Source organism: Alosa alosa, chromosome 19 (assembly GCF_017589495.1).
Source record: "Alosa alosa isolate M-15738 ecotype Scorff River chromosome 19, AALO_Geno_1.1, whole genome shotgun sequence".
In the NCBI taxonomy this organism is placed as follows: domain Eukaryota; kingdom Metazoa; phylum Chordata; class Actinopteri; order Clupeiformes; family Clupeidae; genus Alosa; species Alosa alosa.
Window position 1 is genome coordinate 29,802,710 of NC_063207.1, and position 20,043 is coordinate 29,822,752.

The window sequence follows — 20,043 nt, forward strand, 5'->3', positions numbered from 1 at the left end:
TCAATGTGTTTAAATAGCCAATGGCTAATAGTAACTATTACGTTTCCTTAAACCTAAATCACATGGAGAGATGTCAAAACAAATCTATGCCAATTATGAAACAGGCAGGACAGTACTGGAGTAATGACTCACTGTGTGTTAATTGTGCTAATGGGTGTTATTATGACCTAAAAAGACCTAGCAGTTTTTCCATTGATTTTTGGTCGATGGTTCCTGGGTCCCTGGGTAACTGAAAAACTGGTCACATGTAGCCCACTAGACTGATAAGGAATATAATCTTTTTGCCGGGGGGCCACCACCCCCCTGCATTGCCCTCACCAAAAAAGCAACATTCACAGAATAACTCGCCAACTGTTACACCCAAGATTACAAAAATGACCACACAGGCACACTGGCACACACACACACACACACACACACACACACACACACACACACACACACACACACACACACACACAAACATACAGAATCCAGTGAATAGATAGCATAATGATCTGAGGGGGTATGGTGGAGCCATGTGGTAGATTTTAAAGCACAGCATCCCAACTTCAGAGAGAGGGAGAAGGGGAAGGTGGGAGGGAAATGGGTATCTGACCACAGGGGCACTTTCATAAGAGGGGCATCCCGGGCAAATGTCAGTCACAAGCTCCAGTAGATTTGCAGACACACACAGACACACAGGCACATTAATTTGTACAGACAGACATTCACACCTTGTAAAGAAGTAGCACAGCGGTGCATAATATTGCGGCTGCATGATGGTATAAGTGTACTTACGCAATGCATACAGACAAATAGCAACCAAGCATGTATGACTTGCAGCCTAAAAGGAGTTGCAGGAGTAGGGGATGGAGAGTAGTGATGTGATGGTCATATTATGTATGTGTATAACTATTCTTTGGAGATGATCATTTCTTGACCAGTTTATTTTGCAGTGATTATTGTAAATGTTGTCCATATTACGTAATATTGATTGTCATTCCAAAGCTACATATATCCATGGAGGTACAGTACGATATGAAAACTCAGACACGTCTGTCCTTTACTGCACTTAATGGGACTGCCCACATGAAGCTGCACTATCTTTGTAAAGACACTGTAAGCCCCGGCAGAATAGCACATTGTAATTCCCTGCATGTGTTTTTAGTGTTTGTATGTGTGTGTGTTTTTACCGTAATTGAAGGAAATGGCTACGCCTGGGAAAGACCCACTGTGTGTGCTTATGTGTGTGTGTGTTTAAGGTAATTGAGCTCAGCAATGATCCTTATTTCACAAGTACCATGTACAGGGTAATTTGATATGTCCATTTCACCTGAAAACAGCGTAGTCAACATGATGCAGTGCCTTCCTCAAACCCAGACATTTGCTTCAAAAATTACACAAACAGGCGACGATAAAGGTGTAATTTGCAGCTGCAGTGTGATTGATCGTACTAGGTGTAATCAGCCATAATCAGCCTGAGAGCAGATGTAGGCTGCGCATGCAGGTGTCCACACACCATGAAGTAGGGATGTGTGTGCTGAGTCTTACAGGAGAGGAGAGAGGAGGGGGAGAGTACCGTAGTGATGTGTATATAGCACAGTTTACATAGAGAGAGTTGAAATAGGTGTGCATCATGGTGTTCTTTCTGGTTATGGTTTAGATATGACAGATGCTTTTGTCTAAAGCGACTTACAGTATATGAACAGTATTGAAGTATTGAATAGTGTCAAATAAAGTTGAAAAAGCCTACATTAAGCATAATAGTAATGCTAGTTACAATATCAATAATAGTATCAGATATCAACATTAAGATAATGAGTTTTCATATTAACAAAACCATAAACATACAAACCCTAATAAGAGAATGAATGAATGAAGTGTAAGGTGAACAGATGAATGTTTTTAATCTGTGGTGCTCATACATTTGTGTATGGGATCAATATGTTCACATATGCGCTTGAGTGTGTGTGAGGATCAGTTAGCTTGCTTCACTTGGTTCATTGTGATAGTCCTAATATCCTAGTCATAATGCATCTGGTTGCATTAAAGGTGAACATGAATGTGTGGTTTTGTGTGTGTGTGTGTGTTTGGGTGTTTGTATGTGTGTGTTGGTGTTTGTGTGTGTGTGTGTGTGTGTGTGTGTGTTTTCTCTGTGACACCTCATTCAGTGTGCGGGCACTGCCTTGTCTCTTTGATGAGTCATCAGAGCAAACTGCTCAGCCATCTCATCTAAAGCGGCCCATCAGCCGCGCACCCCCACCCCCCTCCCGGCAGTCTTAGTCACCGCATGTTTCCCCAGGACCCAGGCACCGCCACACAGCTCCGGCTCACCCACGACCACTTTGATCGGAAACATTTTAGCCGCTTGTCAGAAAGAATGTTCCAGAGCACCGTTTTACCTGCGTTGTGTCTCGCGGTTTGTCTTTGAAAGCTATGGCTAGCCTTGACTGTTATGATATCTACCCATCTTGCCTCTAGCCTTACCAAACATTTTAGGGACAATTACCAGAGAGGCGTGAACATAGATCTCTTCCTCCACACGGTTCAAACGGGTTCTTTTGAAACTAAAACAGCTTGACGCTCATGGACTACAAATCTTGTTTAGACATAGTGAGATGACATGCAGTAAGGAAATGTAATCGTGAAGTTTATGAAATTATTTCAGGCATCTGGCAGCCTTGTACTTGTTGTGCTGTAAGCTAAACTCTGAACGGTGGAACTGGAAGGCCTATCAGTTTACAGAGGGTGATTGTATTAGTGCCTGGGGGGCATCTGCCCTTGTCTGTAAAGGCAGGAGATATTCAGTTTGGGGCCACGAGATTTGATCTCATGGCCTTTTACAGCTATGTTGAGATTTAGGTACAGTGCCCTGCTGTTGTGGAAGAATAAAATGTACATCACACAGGGGTTGTGAGGTTGAGTGATACATTGCGTATGCTGGGTACGCCAAGGTCCAGGTCACACTGTCTCCAGATAGCCCTACTCTGAGTTCATTCATATGGAAAATTCAATGTCGGAGTGATTTGTTCTCTGAACAATGAAAACAAAATTGAGGTGAAAGTAGATAACCAGCAGAGAGAGGGGTGGGGGGGGAAGGGTATCCAGGATATTCCACATCCAGAGTCAGTCATATGAAGAAAGACATGCAGAATCTGTAAGCAGTGCAAGCAGAGGCAGCCAGAAGAAATTATGTGAGAAATATCAGTAATAGACTAGAAATTGTGTGGATGCTTTAGCTGTTAGAACTTGCTTATCTCTTCCTGTTCTCTGTTCTTGTTTTCCCCAAAATAATGTTCACCTACACCAATTTGAAATGCCCTTGTTGGATGCAGTTAGATTGTGGGTGTTGGCGGTGTACTCACCAAAGCAACAAAACCATTTCCTGAAGAGGTCTTTCCTGGTGGTTCACAAGTTCAAGCCCCACCTGTGTAGTTACGGTTTTCCAAATGTGTGTGTATGTGTGTGTGTGTGAGAGAGAGAGACATAGAGAGAGTATGTGTGTGTGTTGGGGTGGGGGTGGTAGTGTTATGCTATTCCTGTGGATCTACTGGAGCTTGTGACTGACATTTGCCCGGGATGCCCGTCTTATGAAAGTGCCCCTGTGGTCAGATATCCATTTCCCTCCCATCTTCCCCTCCCTCTCTCTGAAGTTGGGATGCTGTGCGTTAGCTGCCTACCACATGGCTCCACCATACCTCCTCAGATCATTCTGCCATCTATTCACTGGATGTCATGGCATGGGATCAAGCATGTGGGGGTGGGGAAGTTGGTGTGGAGAGAGGAAGAAGAAGCGAGAGCTCTTTAAATAAAGGAGTCCAGCGACATGAGGCTGAAGGCTTTACTTTATGGCCGCACATCTCTCAGCCGATAGGGATCTCTGCCACTATAAATCTTCCTTAAACGCTGTTGGAGGAGGGTGGTGGTGGTGGAGTCGTGCACTCACCACCTCTCTTGAAAACGCAAACACACAGGCGCACACACACACAAAGGCACACACATGCACACAGACACACACACACACATACACACACACACACACACACACACACACACACACACACACACACACACACACACACACACACACAGACTCATGTTCAAACAAATGTTCAAAATGTTCAAAAACTTATGTTTCGACTTATTTAAGGTCTGGAACAAGGGTGCCCTATCTCCATGTGTTAAAAAAAAAGACAGAAAGATTTACTTCAATTTAAAGAGGTGACAGATTTGTGACACTAAGTTATGTGGGCAGAATACAGCTCCAGTTTCCAACATGTCACACGAGCCCAAGTCAGATTTGACGGAGCGGACCACATGTTGAGTTACCAGATAAACACTGCGTTGGTGTGTTTGGAAACACATTGTGAAATGATTGGCATCTGTCTTAGCTGTGTTTCTTAAAAATGTGTCAAGGCAGCCTGTGATTACACTGGAACTTTAGAGTCCTGCATGGTGGCAGAGAAAAACAGTTCCCTTAAATGATGCTGTGGTATTTGCAAGGAAGTTGTCTGTGTGAAGATGTTGAATAGATGCAGACTCCCCAGGACTTTTGAATGAATAATGCTCAATCCTATTCCAAAAGCTTTCTTTTTTGGTCTCCCGCAGAAAGCTATTTTTGCATTTCTTCTGGTAGCCTACTGGTTTACATACATTTCATAAATGTTGATCACTTTTTGTGACAGACTCACAGAAAAAAAACAGGATAGCAGACAAGAAGACAGGAGTTGTTTAAAGCCACACATTAAAATTCAATGTGCACTGTGGTCTGTAATGAGAAAAAGTAGTCTGTTTTGTGGCTCTGAAGTCCTGGAAAATGTTTTGAACAGAGTGCTGCTGGTCTCAGCACTTACAACTGAATGCAACTGAATGTGTCTCCCCGTCTCTGGCTTGAGGATTACACAGTTTGCCATGAATCTTAATCTACTTTATACTGCATGTGCATGCTTACACAGAGGGCAAAACAGAGGCTTGATGAAGGACAGACAGAACCTTCTCTAGAACATAGTTCAATGCCTGGAATTGTGCGTTTACCACTACCGTTACCGAATCTGTTAGAATGTCATAGCTCCTCTGCCAAGCAGGTTATGTGGTTATTTTGTCTGTCTGTAAACAGGATTACACTAAAACTACTGGCTGTTTTTCATGGTGGAAAGGTGTAGCATTAGCCTGACGTCGTCATACAATTCTAATTTGAGTCTGATACTGCTCCATTGGATGTGATTATGGGATGTGTTTCAACTGATAAAGGGGGAAAAATGCCTCTACACTCAATTGGATAGACCTAACCAATCAGAGCAATGAAATAGCTTACAGTGAATCCTGTAGGAAGAACACCTGAACCATCCTTCTTCTCCACAAATGCCTTAACATTGTTTTCTGGTCGTTTTTTTTTAAGTTATTGCACTGTCAATATATTGTACAACAGGCGCAATAGCAAAATATAGCTTCTAGTGGATAGGGTCTAGCTTCTAGTGGAAGGGTTTTTGTTGCAAACAAAATCCACCGATGCATGCTCAGGTGACGTGATAGACGAGGCACTCTGGTTTGGGAATGTTGCTTCTCAGTGGAACAAGTCTAGACCGAACTTCCCCATCTCATATTCTAGAGGTGGGGCCAAGTTCATGCTGGCTTTCCAGGCAAGTGTAGCATGGACCAAAGAAAATAATATGAAATGTTGGAGTGGATAGTGAGGTACATGTAAAGCAGCTCATAATGTCAACAACCAACTAATAGCACACAATGCAGGCCACTGCAGTAGGAAGTATCTTTCACTGAGACTATATGGATGAGAAAAACACAGAAAATCAAACCTGTTCCAAAGACTCAGTGTTTCCCGTACATTGACTTATTTGTGGCGGCCCACCACAATATCAACATTGACCACCACACAATGATTTTCCAGGTTGTACTAAATTGTGCTTAAACCTGGTTAGCATCATAACCACGCTGTGCTAATTTGTTAAAAACTGTTTTATTCAAGTTAATTCTGCAAACCAACCACCACAAATGGAATTCAGTTATGTGGGAAACACTGAAGACTTCATGGAATGGAAAGAAGGAAAGGAAAGTTTGGATTGGCCAAACATGACTGGCACAATGACACATATATTTGTAATCATACAACAATTTCAAATGCAATACAATGACCTTTAGTATGATAGTAATGTAATTGTACTGGCAAGGCAGGTGCAAGCCTTGTAGAGCCTTTATTCTGCATGTTGTGGAGAGTAAGATTGGTTGGGGTGAGGGGGTTGGGGCTAGCACTAGAAATTGATGTAAGTCAGGGATTGATGTCCAGGTTGAGAGGATGTGTCGTGCAGCCATAAGCAGGCTTTTAGCTGTGGCCTTTTAGCTTAACACTGTCTCTAAGGCCCTTTACACATTATGCATGTGCCAATGCACTTTGTTCTTTGAAGGCAAGGCAAGGCGAGGTGAGGCTGGGTGCTGCTGTGCGCCTACGTCCTTTGAAGAGATGAGAGGTGAAGATCTCCCAAGCAGAAAGGCTTAACTGGCCTGCCCTGCCCAGCCAGCACAGCGGTTTGTCCTCTGCCTAAGGAAGGCACAGCATAGCAAATATAGGTCTGGGCAGTAGTGGGACACCATAGGGCTTATCATGCATTGTGCTAGAGCATTGTGCTCTTGGTACAAACTTGACTATTGATCAATAAACTGGCAGGTCTTTAGTCTTAAATCCTTAATTCTGTCTTTCAATACTGGTTACTAGAACTAAGTGCAGGACATTTTATGGGATGAATTTTATGGGATAGAGAGCGTGTTTGTGAGAGAGAGACAGAAACAGACACAGAGAGAGAGAGAGCATATCACAAATCATATCCCATCTCATGAAAGCCAGGCTTAACCAGGGCAGGACATGCAGCAATTGGCCTGATGTATGGGTGAAAAGCAGACATATCACTGAATTTGACACAAGTGATAGCTGTAATATGTGATAGCTCTTTCAGCCTTGCAGGTTTGGACCTCTGTGTGTCTCAGTTTGTTTTCATCAGAAACTCTACAAAAGCTGTTGAGGTATCTATGGGTGTCCAGGCATGCACATACAGTATGATGCTGAAAACAGAAGTGTTAGCTGTGCATGAGCAGTCCTAAAATGGATATGGTGGATAGCAGTGGATACATGGTGCAGATGCATGTGTGCAAACAAACAAACCCCATTAAAGCTACAGTATACTGTATATGCCCAATCCAAAAATGAATAAACCACATAAGTATACACACACACGCACACACACACACACACACACACATACATACACGCACAGACATACGCGCACATGCACACACACACGCGCGCACACACACACACACACACACACACACACACACACACACACACACACACACACACACACACACACACACACACACACACACGCACACACACACACACACACATACAACACAGCATAGTGTAGTGCTGCATTGAGGGCTCTGCAGACCCTAAGCGAATGCTGCAGTGGGCTATTGTGCAACATCTCTCCTTACCATCTTACCATCCCATAGCAGCCCATTGTCTCTCTCTCTCTCTCTCTCTCTCTCTCTCTCCACTCCCCTCAACCACAGAGCCTTACACCTGGTTTCCATCCCTTCACAACACTGGTCAGCTCAAAGCCACGCTCCAGATTTTAAGTAGGTTACAGAAACTGGTAACTTTTTTTCTTTTTTTGAAACACACTGGAAATTAATGTAATTCAGAAATTCTTTTGAGGTAGACAATGCTTACCTTACTTAACTTAGTTGGTTGTTGTCACATATGAGGTTATCGGAAGCAACTTCAAAAGTAGTTTTTTTTTTTATTTGATGAGATCACTTACAGATGGCTTTGAACATGAATATATTAGGACTTTTAGAGTGCCTTTAACAGCCCACTCTGTCTGTAAAGCTCCCACAAGTTGACAATTGATTCTAATTAAATGTATCCCTGAGCACACTTGATATGATGCTCTTTAATCAGATAGCATCTTGCATCGCATATAAGGCCTCTCTGCAACTTAGGAAAAAACCCACATGTGGGCTCTGCAATGAGTGTGCTCATAACCATAGGAAGCGGAAAGGCGCAGCTGGCTTTCTCCCGAGCGGTGGCAACCCAAAGGGAGTTGTGTTGGAGAGCCGAGTTACATCAAAGCCGCTAAGAGTTTGTTTTGTAAGTTCATTATTTCATTTAAAAAAGCTGAACACTCTGATCAATTACCTCTGCTCTGTTTTGTAGTGTAAATTGCCCCAAGGATGTTAAGCTAACTTGTAGCGCCCTTCCCTTCAATAAGTAGCTTTTTTTTCATCTATGTGTCAGGAAAAACACACATTTTAAGTACAAAACAAAAGAGTTGGGATAAAAGAGCTTAGACCCCTGCTGTAATGAACTCACATTCAGCAAAAAGTTAAGTGTTTATGGATACCTATGGTGTTGCATTATAAATGAGAATTACATAGGATTATATAGATTTGTTTAGTGATCTCACAGTGATTCTCCTGGGTGAAACATCTCGCGGCAGCACCAGGACCCAGTGCCAGCAAGGCGACGACCCTATTCACTGGACAGTGGCTCGCATCCGCAGCACTCTCCATTCCCGCGGCGTCACGTTCCGTAGGTCGGATAGGAAGTTCCATCTCCTCCGCCTTCTAACGCAGTCGGATAACCCGGTCTTTTCGCCCTCCCGCTCCCTCACTTTGTTTTCCTCCCCAGACCAGGAAGCAGGCTGCTCCTTCTGGCATCCCGACACGGTTCCTTCCGCCGGCCATTCAGCCGGACGAATCTCACACCACCAGCCACCTCGTGAACCGGGCACGCCGACAGCACTCTCCGGCACCACACGCTTCAGAGCGTATCATTCCGCCGCTTCAGCCACAGCTACTGCCATGTCAGCGGCTCAGGCTCCTTCCCGCCGACTTTCTTCCCGCCGCATCTCCGCCGTATTTCCGGGTCCAACCCCACTTCTCCAGGGGTTCCGGTAGCGATTGGCGTCGCTACTCCCCACCATTCTTTCCCTCCCCATCCACCTCCCTAGCCAGGACTCGGTCCAGGCCTGCCCCCCAAGTTCCGCCGACTGACTGCTCCTCCCCCCCTCTCCCCCCTCCCCTTTCCCTCCCGGGAGCCACGTCTGTTCAGCACGCCTCAACTCACGAAGCGTCAGCTCGAAGATTCCACTTGCTGGCTCCCCATCACTCTTATGAGTTAGCGAGCACCTGGTCTCAGCCGGCGCCGATAGCGACCGCGTCGCTACTTCCCCCTAACCCTCTTTCCTTCCCCGTCCCACTCCCCGCGACCCTGTCCCAGGTTGCTCCACTTCCGGTCGCGTCAGCGACGGCTCCCTCCCTCCCCCCTTTTCCCCCTTCCCATCTCTTCCCCGGCTCCGCGCTAGACCAGCCCGCCACAGCGGGTCATTAGCACTCAGCGAGTGCTGTGGACCACGACGTCCCGTTCCGGCTTCCAAGCTATTCACTTGCCACAGCAAAGGCCCTGCCACCGCCTCCTCACGCTGCAGCATTCGAACCACCACCAGTCACAGCGTCCACCAGGAACCTCATTTTGTCAGAGATTCAGAAGCTTGGCTCCAGAGGCGGACCCGTACCCTACTCCACCCCCTCAGCTACCTTCAGCCCATCACGGCCGACCTAGCCCTTCAAGCCCTCGCACCCAGGACCATGCAGTCCTACTGGACTGCTTGGTCTTGCTTCAAACAGTTCCACGCAAAGCACTCATTACCATTTCCCAGTTTCGATGCAGTCACCATAGCATCATTTATCACCTACGCCCACACTTCACTCGGGATCAGAGTCTCTTCCATTAGAGTCTACCTAGCTGGCATTCATTTCTTCTTCAAACTCCTCCACGGCTCCGAATGCCCTTCCTTCTCTGACACCAGGATAGGCTTGTTAATCAAAGGTATCCGTAGGCAACAGCCAGTCCCCCAAGACTCCCGCCTCCCTATTTCCTCAAGCATTCTCGCCACCTGCCTCGCTACCCTTCGCCACCTGCCTCGCTACCCTTCGCAAAGGGTTCATTTCACCACATTCCGATTTCACCATCTCCGTTATGTTTCTACTGGCCTTTTTTTTTGGGCTGCTGAGATGTAGCGAAGTTTACATGCCCTTTCGCCTCTCTTCATTCCCGATGTCCACCGTGCATCGCAGAGATCTAGAGCAGCTAGACCAAGACACCATTCGATTTACCATCAAACAGAGTAAAACCGACCAGTTCCGAAAAGGACACTCCATATTCATATTTAACTCCGCCTCAGATCTTCAGCCTTTCCGATACCTATCTCACTACATCTCATATCGGTCAGCTCAAGCTTCGCCTACTAGCCCGCTCTTAAATTGTCAGATGAAGGGCTACCCATCACTGGCCACAGGTTCCAGACACTCTAAAAACCATTCTAGTCAAATCTGGTTTTCCCTCAAGGACCGCTACTCAAGACACTCCTTCAGGATAGGAGCTGCCACAACAGCCGTGTTCAACGGCTTATCGGAGCAACAAATTAAAATACTGGGCCGTTGGTCCTCGGATGCCTACCAGTCTTACATCCGCTCCAATCTAGCGGATTTACGACTCGCTCAGCAAGCACTTATGTAGTCGGTAGCGGCCTTTCTATGTGATCTTTTGGGGTGCAAGCGGTCATCGCTCTATTGCGATCTCCGCTCCAGGCATTCCAGGACCACGGACAGCTACCTTGCCAAACACGCACTTCTCCCATACATTTAGTCTAGCTGAAACAATCATATCGAAGAGCGAACTAGTGAAATGTTGTTTTCTAAACAAAGTTCGGGAGGAGCCTTCGGGATGATTGACAGCAATTAACTCACCCACTGCCGCCGCAGGGTAGGCTATTTAAGCCGACCTCCTTTTCCATACGTCACACGCTCCGGCGTCCGTGAAATCATCCCCTCTCCTCCCCCTACTCCTCCATTTCACCTATTGCCCTGTTACTCATCCTCCTTACACAGGGGTGCAAGCGTCATCGCCTATCACATCTCCGCTCCAGGCACTCCAGGACCACGGACAGCTACCTTGCCAAACACGCACTTCTCCCATACATTTAGTCTACTGTAGCTGAAGCAATCATATCGAAGGGCGAACTAGTGAAACAGGAATAGCCGTTTGAAGATGATACACTATTTGCAGTAACATCATCTTAAAAAGTGTCAAACCCACAGGAAGATGCTGATAGAATAGGCTATACAGCAGTCAAACTGTCAGATGCTCTTTTTTGAGACTGGGAATGTAGAAAAAAATAGCTCTTACAGAATACAAATGTATGTTCTGTGGGCACGCATGGTTTAGCATGTACTGTTGTTGCCAATGGGTTCTCCTGGGTGCAAGGGCAGAGGGGGAGGCCCGCTCTGGGTGGGGCTGGGCACAGTTCGCTGGCTGGCCTAGCCAAGACAGAGAGACAGAGATGGAGAATTGATTTATCGTGCGTGCTGGCTGCGCTGTGCCTGCAGTAACCTTCTGTTTTATCTCTGACAGGATGATGAGGTGGTGCTCCAATGTGTCGCCTGCATCCAGAAAGAGAACCGCAAGTTCTGCCTCACCGCCGAGGGGCTGGGGAATCGACTCTGCTACCTGGAGCCCACCTCAGAGGCTAAGGTAAGGATTCCTCTCACCCCCACACCCCTTACACCCTACACCCCCCCAAAACAACTTAAAAGGGCATGAAACACAGTTGTGCAATTTTTGGATCAAAGGCTACTGTAAGTCCTGCTGTCATACACCACCACCAAGAATAAGAATAAAAAACAGATAGAACAGAGGAAGAATATTTGGTTGATTTTCTTATGTGGTTACATTGTAGTAGAAATTGAACTTCCATGTTTTGTGTACAGCTTCATTTTGCATGCTGTAGTAGTAACACTTGTAAGGGCTAGTGCAGGAGTGCAGTGTCAGGCCACTGCTCACTCCTGGGTAGTCATCATGAAGCCACTGGAGGGTAGATGCTGCAAGAAGGACGTCTCAGTACAGAGCTCCCTTTGAAAACCTTTATCAGAGACTAATTAAAACTTGGTCCTTCCAGAGTGATGGAAAGTTATCAAAGTCAGTCCACTCCACACATGGCAGAAGACTGAGCTCTTCTGTCAACACTTCAACATCTGATATGCTGTCACCTCTGCACCTCATGCTCAACATGTCTGCTGTTTATTTTTTGCTTGGGTGAGGTTAGTGTTGGAGCTGTGGAATGGGCTGGCTCTCTGGCAATTATGTGTCTGAATGGGAACTCACTCATGTGGCTCTTGAGCCTCCTCGATCAGCTGGAGGGGTGTGATGCAGGGATGTAGCCAACTTGTCAAGGGGTTGGGTCATTTCCCTCAAAAGAGTACTTGATTATTACAGATGAAAAAGTATGTGTGTGTGTGTGTCTGTGTCTGTTTGTGTGTGTGTGTGTGTGTGTGTGTGTGTGTGTGTGTGTGTGTGTGTGTGTGTGTGTGTGCGTGTGTATGTTCACGCCAAATCTTACACAGAAAAAGTTACACGAAGAACACCAGCCAACCACTGCAAGTGAATGTTCAGATATAAGCTTCGATCAGTTGGCTCATGGTTTTTCAAGGGTAAAGGAAACATCAGGGACAGTGCTTAATGTTTTCTGCTTTCAATGATAACCTACCTACCTCTGTCTACTTCCAATTAGTATCCCTTCACCTCAGAAATCCCCAGTACACTCAAGCACACTGCTGATGGTCGCCTCAGAGATCGGGGTATGTGGAGTGCTCCTGTTAGATCATTTTAGTCTCCTTGGTGTAACTGCTGGGAGAGAGGAAAAGGAAGAGAAAGAGAGAGATGGAGAGACAGAAGGAAACAGATAGAGGGTGAAAGAGAGAAGCAAGAAAGAAAGAGAGCCAGAGAGAGAGAGAGATAGAGGGAGAAAGAGATACAGACCAAGTCAAAAGAGAGTGAAAGAGAGAGAGAGAGAGAGAGAGAGAGAGAGAGAGAGAGAGAGAGAGAGAGAGGGAAAAAGGGAGAGAGAAGGAATCCCAGGACACAGCTCCAGCGCCATGGTAACTGCATGACTTTGGAGGCAATCTCTTATTAATCCAGTGCTCAGTACCCATGGAAAAAGAGACAGAGAAAGAGTGGAATAGAGAAAAAAGATAAATGGTGTACCCATTTGGAGTTTTAAATGAATATTGTTCCCTGTCCTCAGAAAGCCTCCACTTGGAGGATCTGCATAGTCATATCTACATAGACATTACAGTGTTATAAACACAGTATTACACAGCAATTTCTATGTGGCTGTAGAGAAAAGGATTTAGGATTGCTCTAACACATCTTGTATGTTCTGCAGACCATAGACCAATGGTCAAAATATCTACTAATTCCTCACCTGAGCTGAGCAGCTTCACAGTAGCATAATATCTACAGTGTGCCATAGTTCCTAGCTACATGTTATTTCAGGGCCTTTAGTGGATGTTACTCAGCAAGCAAGCAAATTAATTCATATGTTCACTTTGCTTTGGTAACCTGGTGAAATCACAGAGAAAAGACAATTTTGGCTTCGATATGGGAGGTTTTTTTAAGCTGGTGGTTTTGGGGACGAAGCGATAGAAAACAATTCCACTAATGTCCCTCATGATTATTATCCATAATGAAACCAAGTTATTTTCCATAATTGCCCAATTTGTTATTGCACAGTGCCAGCATGCCAGAGTTAAGCAATTTGTGTTGAGCTACCCAGCCCTAAATGATTACCAGTCTTAAAAAGAACAAACAAATGAGAACTGCATGGCTAAAGCATTTCATCATGGCAGCTGAGAGCAGACCCATCAGTCTTAGCACTGATGCTCGTTAAGAATAAGGGCAATTGGCTGACCATTTAACACACTCAAACACACTACTTTATTTGCCTAGAGGTTATGGTTATGGTATAATATGTCTGTTTGGAGACATTTTTCAACAGTAGTTATTAGCAGTTAAGGACTCAATTTATGAATCAGAACTAGAATAGACTCTAAAAAAAACTGCCCAATTAGAAAAAGAAATACAGGTAAACAATTGTATGTGTTTATGTAATGCTCTTACTGAATAGGGACAGACACCAATCAAGTCCCTATAGCAAGTCACTCCAATCCCCCCCGTGTTATCCTGGCATTGTTGTGTCTCCCTTATTGCCAGGATTGTTGGCAGCAGGAACTAATTGGATTTCCCACGTCTTATAATCATAATCCATTAGCATTGTTACCATTCCGCTAATTTGCCTCATGACTCTGGTGGGTAAATATACTGAGTAGGATAGAAAAAAGGAGTAGGGGAAACTAACATGGGCGAAAAGAGAGATTGAGCAAAGGATAGAGATGGATAGGAAGTGGTAGAAACATAAAAAATTCGATTGGGTGTTGCAGACTTGGCAAGGTGAGGACGGTGAGGGAGCAAGGGAGAAATGGAGGGAGGGAGGGAGGGAGAGAGAGAATGATGGATAGTGAGAGAATAACGTTTAGAAGTAAAGAAGAGGAAGAGGAATGTTGAGGAAGTTGTGGCAATGAAAAATTGAGAGACAGAACAAAGCAATGATTAGCAGAGTCAGAGAGACATTTGGCTCCCTTCAAAAACAAGTAGATTGAAAAGATGACAGTCAAAGGTAAAGAAATCCAAAACACTCACAAATGGATGAAGATGTGAACATTATTATACTTACTATAGGCCTTGTCCATGACATAGCCTCCCAATTATTAATTACAACAAGCAGATGGGGATGCTTACAAAGCACACACACAGCCAAATGGAAATAAGCGAAGACAGATAACCCCCCCAAACAGAGTCATAAACAGGACAGATAGGCAGACAACAACACAGACTGAAAACACATGAAACACTCTCTGAAAAGGCTGAAAAACACACTGATTACGCTGGAGAAAGAAACAGTATCCCCCAGAATGGGTGCTGGATAAAAAACATCTAGCAATTTTGAGGAATTTAAATCAAAAAGCTCATATGTAGTGTTTTTATTTGGCAGTATGGTTGACTATTTGGTATGCAGATTCTTCCTGTTTTCAAAAAAGACAGAGACAGACACACAGGAGAGGGATAGACATAAGAAAGAGATGGGCACAGGCATACTCTAAACATAGCATTAGTGAGATGCTAGGCCTTTCCCCATGACAGCCCCCCCACCCGTTACGGTAGCCCTCCTCTGCTCTCTCCTTCTGTTGTGCCAGCCAGCCCAGACCCCCCTCCCCTGGTGCATCTGACAGTAATTACCACAGACGGGAGTGATGCATGACCCCTCCACCTGCCAGTTTGTCTCCATTGGCTTTTATTTGTATGAAAAGTATCTCTCCCTAGGGAAACAGATCCAGCACACATACACACAGCTACATGCACACAGAGTTACACACACACACACATACACACACACACACACACACACACACACACACAAACACATGTGCGTGCACACTCTCAGTATTTATTCCTTAAAAAGAATTGAATACTATCACCTGAACCACTGCAGCAGGTTAAATCACTGCTGAATGCTGGTCACTTAACAGTGTCCTGAAAGGGGGACACACAAGCCTCTGCCAGCTTCTGTCCTGCCAATTAATCTGCTCCTCCCGTCATTATTCATTAGTTTTACACAACACCAACAGTCTGTCAAGTGACACTGACAGTAAACAGATTGTGTAGGGGTTTGAAATCACACATTTCATCTCAAGAAAAAACAAAACACTATGGTAAATTCTCGTATAGAAGACAGAGCAGAGTACAAGTCAGCCATGGGACCCAGTTGTCAGGCTGTCTGCCCGGTAGTGCAGACATCACCCCACATGCACCTCATCACCACCCTCGCCTACAGTTGCACTCCATGCCTGAGGGGTCAAAGATCAATCGCAGGCCTGCCAAAACCCTCCCCCATGCTGGTCCATATGAGCCAACACTGGCCTCCTATTGTGTCTCCATCAGCATTCCTGGAGAGTCTGCTCAGGCAGGAAGATACACTGTGCATATAGATGCATATAGATAAGTACATACTGTAGGTAGACAGATAGATAGTGTGATAGTGTGCTGTAATAATAACAGCAGCAACTAAGCATTTGTTTACACAGCGCCCCTTGTGTTTTGAGCTGTCTCATTGGCAGTGCCCCCATCTTAGCCTCTTGACTCCCAATGCATTGACATCTGTCACTGCAAATTAGGTCACAGTGTTTTCTGTGAAAGCTTCTCTGAGGCTTTCTGCTCGTAGTGGTGGGACTCTTTCAGTGTGGGCCCCACTGCGCTCTCTGGAAACAATGATTAAAATGCATGGTGCCATTGATTATGTTCTGAGGTTTATGCTGATGTTATTGATTTATGTAAGAATCTATGGCTGTGACCACAGGCTATAGCATGCACAAAAGAGGTTGTTAGGATGCAGAGGATGGACTCTACTATGCCGTACTCTACACTACTCTAGGTGGTGTAAGACCTACTGTGGTGTAAGGTGGTGTAAGACCTACTCTATACTACTCTAGGTGGTGTTAGACTTAGAATTAAGATTAATTAATTTGAGAAAAAAATAACTGATTAAAAAAATAACTGATTAAAAAAATAACGCAGATTAATCGATTCTGTATGACCTTTGACCCTGAGCCGTTCTAGTCAGTAACCATTAGACTGTAAGATGAAGAAGAGAGAAGAAAAGGTGCTTCCTAGATCATTGATTGGAACATTTACTTTTAAAAAAACGGCTTGATGGTGTTGATAAAAATAAAGTGTTGATTAAAATAAAGTCCTCTGCAATGTCTGCAACAAGGAATTTGCATATCACCGGAGTTCGTTAACTCTAAAGTCACACATAAATGCAAAAAAATAGTGTTGACATTGAGGGAAGTGCTAATTTATTTTCATTGTGTTCCCTAGGTTATATCTGTGGCCTGAAATGCCTTGTATGTGAAAAAAAAAAAAATTTCCTCAGAATATTAGGTCATATCATAGATTATTATGGCCATTCTTTGAACAGTGAAAATAATAATAAAAGGTTTTTGAACTTGAATTGAACTGAATACTGCTAATTTTATGCTGTTTAACACATGTATAAATTGTGCACTGTCGCTTTAAGGCAGTCACTTTAATTCACATTTATTACAGTGCATGAAAATGCACTGTGCTGTTCTTCCTAGGCAACTTCAACAACTTCTTATTATTATTATTCCGCTTACCACTTTTTCTGTACGCTATTTCTCTTGAACAGTTTAACTTAGAAACTTCATTCAAACTTTGTAACGTAGGTATTCAAACGGACCAAGCTGCTATGTCTTTTCAACTTTGAAACTTTTATACTTTTTAAACTATTAAAGAAAAACTTTTTAAAAATCCCCATAGACTTAACATTGCCGATTGGGACATCATAATACGGCCGTTAAGCAATTAGAATCCTATGGCAGGTGTTCAGGCCACCTGCAGCCTCAGGCTTTAAGCATACAATCTGGGTCAATTAAGACTACACATCCTATTCAACTGTTTCCTCTGCCCAAAACTGTTTCAAAATAAAAGTCCTCACTACAATAATCCACTGTTAAACAATGTAACCCATTAAACTACTGAACTTTTTACATTCAACTTTTAAACGGTCTACTTTTAAACTATCATTAAACTATCTATCTATTAAACTAGCTGTCTATCAACAACTTTTAAACTATCTACATTCAACTTTTAAACTATATACATTCAACTTTTAAACAGTCTACTTTTAAACTATGATTAAACTATCTATTAAACTAGCTGTCTATCAACAACTTTTAACTTGTCATCAACTATGTCAACACTTGTCCTCAACTATGACTCCTAACCACTGTAGCTAGTTAGCATGTTAGCATAGTTAGAATGTTAGCATTTTTAACAAAACTGCTAAAAATGATTAGCTAGGTTAGCTAAGTCACATGGTTAGCATAGTTAGCATAGTTAGCATGCTAATTATCATAGTAAGCATAACTACTAAAAATGATTAGCTAGGTTAGCTAAGTCACATGGTTAGCATAGTTAGCATGTTAGCATTGTTAGCATGCTAGTTAGCATAGTTAACATAACTACTAAAAATGATTAGCTAGGTTAGCTAAGTCACATGGCTAGCATAGTTAGCATTGTTAGCATGTTAGTTAGCATAGTTAACATAACTGCTAAAAATGATTAGCTAGGTTAGCTAAGTCACATGGTTAGCATAGTTAGCATGTTAGCATGTTAGTTAGCATAGTTAGCATAACTACTAAAAATGATAAGCTAGGTTAGCTAAGTCACATGGTTAACATAGTTAGCATGTTAGCATTGCTAGCATAGTTAGCATGTTTAACAAAACTGCTAGAAAACGTTAGTTAAGTTAGCTAAGTAGCATGGTTAGCATAGTTAACATTGTTAGCATAGTTAGCATGTTTATCAAAACTGCTAGAAAACATTAGCTAAGTTAGCTAAGTAGCATGGTTAGCATGTTAGCATTTCTAGCACTGCTAGAAAACATTAGCTAAGTAGCATGGTTAGCATAGTTAAAAATCTTAGCATAACTGCTAGCAAACATCAGAGCCATTCCAACTTTCAGTTATCGTCAAATATCTACCTATACACAGCCATTAAACTATTTGAATATCAACATTCATTAAACTTCCAGTCTGTCAACAACTTTTAAACTATTTACCTTCAACTTTTAAACTTCTACTTTTAAACTATCATTAAACTATCTATTAAACTAGCTGTCTATCAACAACTTTTAAACTATCTACTGTCTATCAACAACTTTTAAACTATCTACATTCAGCTTTTAAACAGTCTACTTTTAAACTATCAACTTTTATTAAGCTATGCAACCACCATGTCTATCCTAGCATCACCGTAGTAACCATCTCTGTATTATCTGTTTTAACTATACATGATATTTTACATCACAACTTAAGCATTTTCATGCACAGGTAATTCCTTGGAATTGCATTTCTAGTTTCTCAATGATCTTCTGCCTGTTCCGCTATGGCTAGTGCTGTACCTACGGCTGGGCCCTCTCACAGTTTTTAAATGGTCAGTAGTGGGAACTACTGTTGCCTTCATGATTTCCTTTTAAAAGTGTATTATAAGAAGGAGAGATCAATTATAAACAATGACAAGCCAGCTGGAACCTGTGGCTCCCTCTCGTGAGTGCAGACGCGTTCCCAATGAAATGGATCGCATAATGTTCACGTTAGATCTGCTGCAAAGGAGATAACTAAGAGTTAACTTAGTTTAACATCATGTTATCTCTATTTAACATGATGTTTTGACATTGACATTGTAAACGTTCTCTAAGGAGAGTGAAAAGCAGTTTGCAGTAAAGCTAACCAACGTCGTCTCTATTGCAGGAAAAAAATAGCGAGCAGCCTGATAACCAAATGAAATGCTTGGCGGGCCGGATGAAAGTGCTTGGCAGGCCGCGGGCCGCAGTTTGCCCACCCCTGCTCTAGGTGGCGTAAGACCTACTCTATACTACTCTAGGTTGTGTAAGACCTACTCTACACTACTCTAGGTGGTGTTAGACCTACTCTACATTACTCTAGGTGGTGTAAGACCTACTCTATACTACTCTAGATGGTGTAAGACCTACTCTACACTACTTCAGGTTGTGTAAGGCCTACTCTACACTACACCACAGTGTATTCCTCTGGTTGGTGGATAGATAATGTTGCATGATCGTGCTGTAAGGCAACCAGAGGCAGCTTGGTGTAAACAAACAGCTGTCAAAGTCAATGTTGGACATTTTCCTGTTCAGTAGTAGGGGTGTGTATTGGCACTGCCCTCACAATTCGATTCGATTACGATTCACCAGGTAACGATTCGATTCAATTCGATTCTACGATGCATTGCGATGCATCAAAATTCTACCACACACAACAAGGCAAATTTTGAGGTCGTGAGGCAATACAAGCTGTCAGATATTGAACAACAGATTTTATTGGCTGCTATGTGTGTATTATCACTCTCCTGTATCTGACATAAATATCATTAAATAAAATAAAATTGAATGGTACAGGGTATTGGATATGGCATTTTAATAAGTTTAATAATTTAAACACATTGTAAAACTTAAAGCCCAAATTTGGAGACATCCATGCATGTCGAAA

The 20,043-nt window shown here is 43.4% G+C and overlaps 1 protein-coding gene across 13 annotated transcripts in view; it reads left to right on the forward strand.

Annotated features, from left to right (window-relative positions):
* Positions 1-20,043, forward strand: part of LOC125284383 (ryanodine receptor 3-like) — a 200,840-nt gene that overhangs the window by 18,232 nt on the left and 162,565 nt on the right. For all 13 annotated transcript variants that reach the window (XM_048228300.1, XM_048228301.1, XM_048228305.1 and 10 more), the window contains exon 2: positions 11,471-11,590. In XM_048228300.1, coding sequence (XP_048084257.1) covers positions 11,471-11,590 — 120 coding nt within the window. The remainder of the gene's footprint in view (positions 1-11,470; positions 11,591-20,043) is intronic.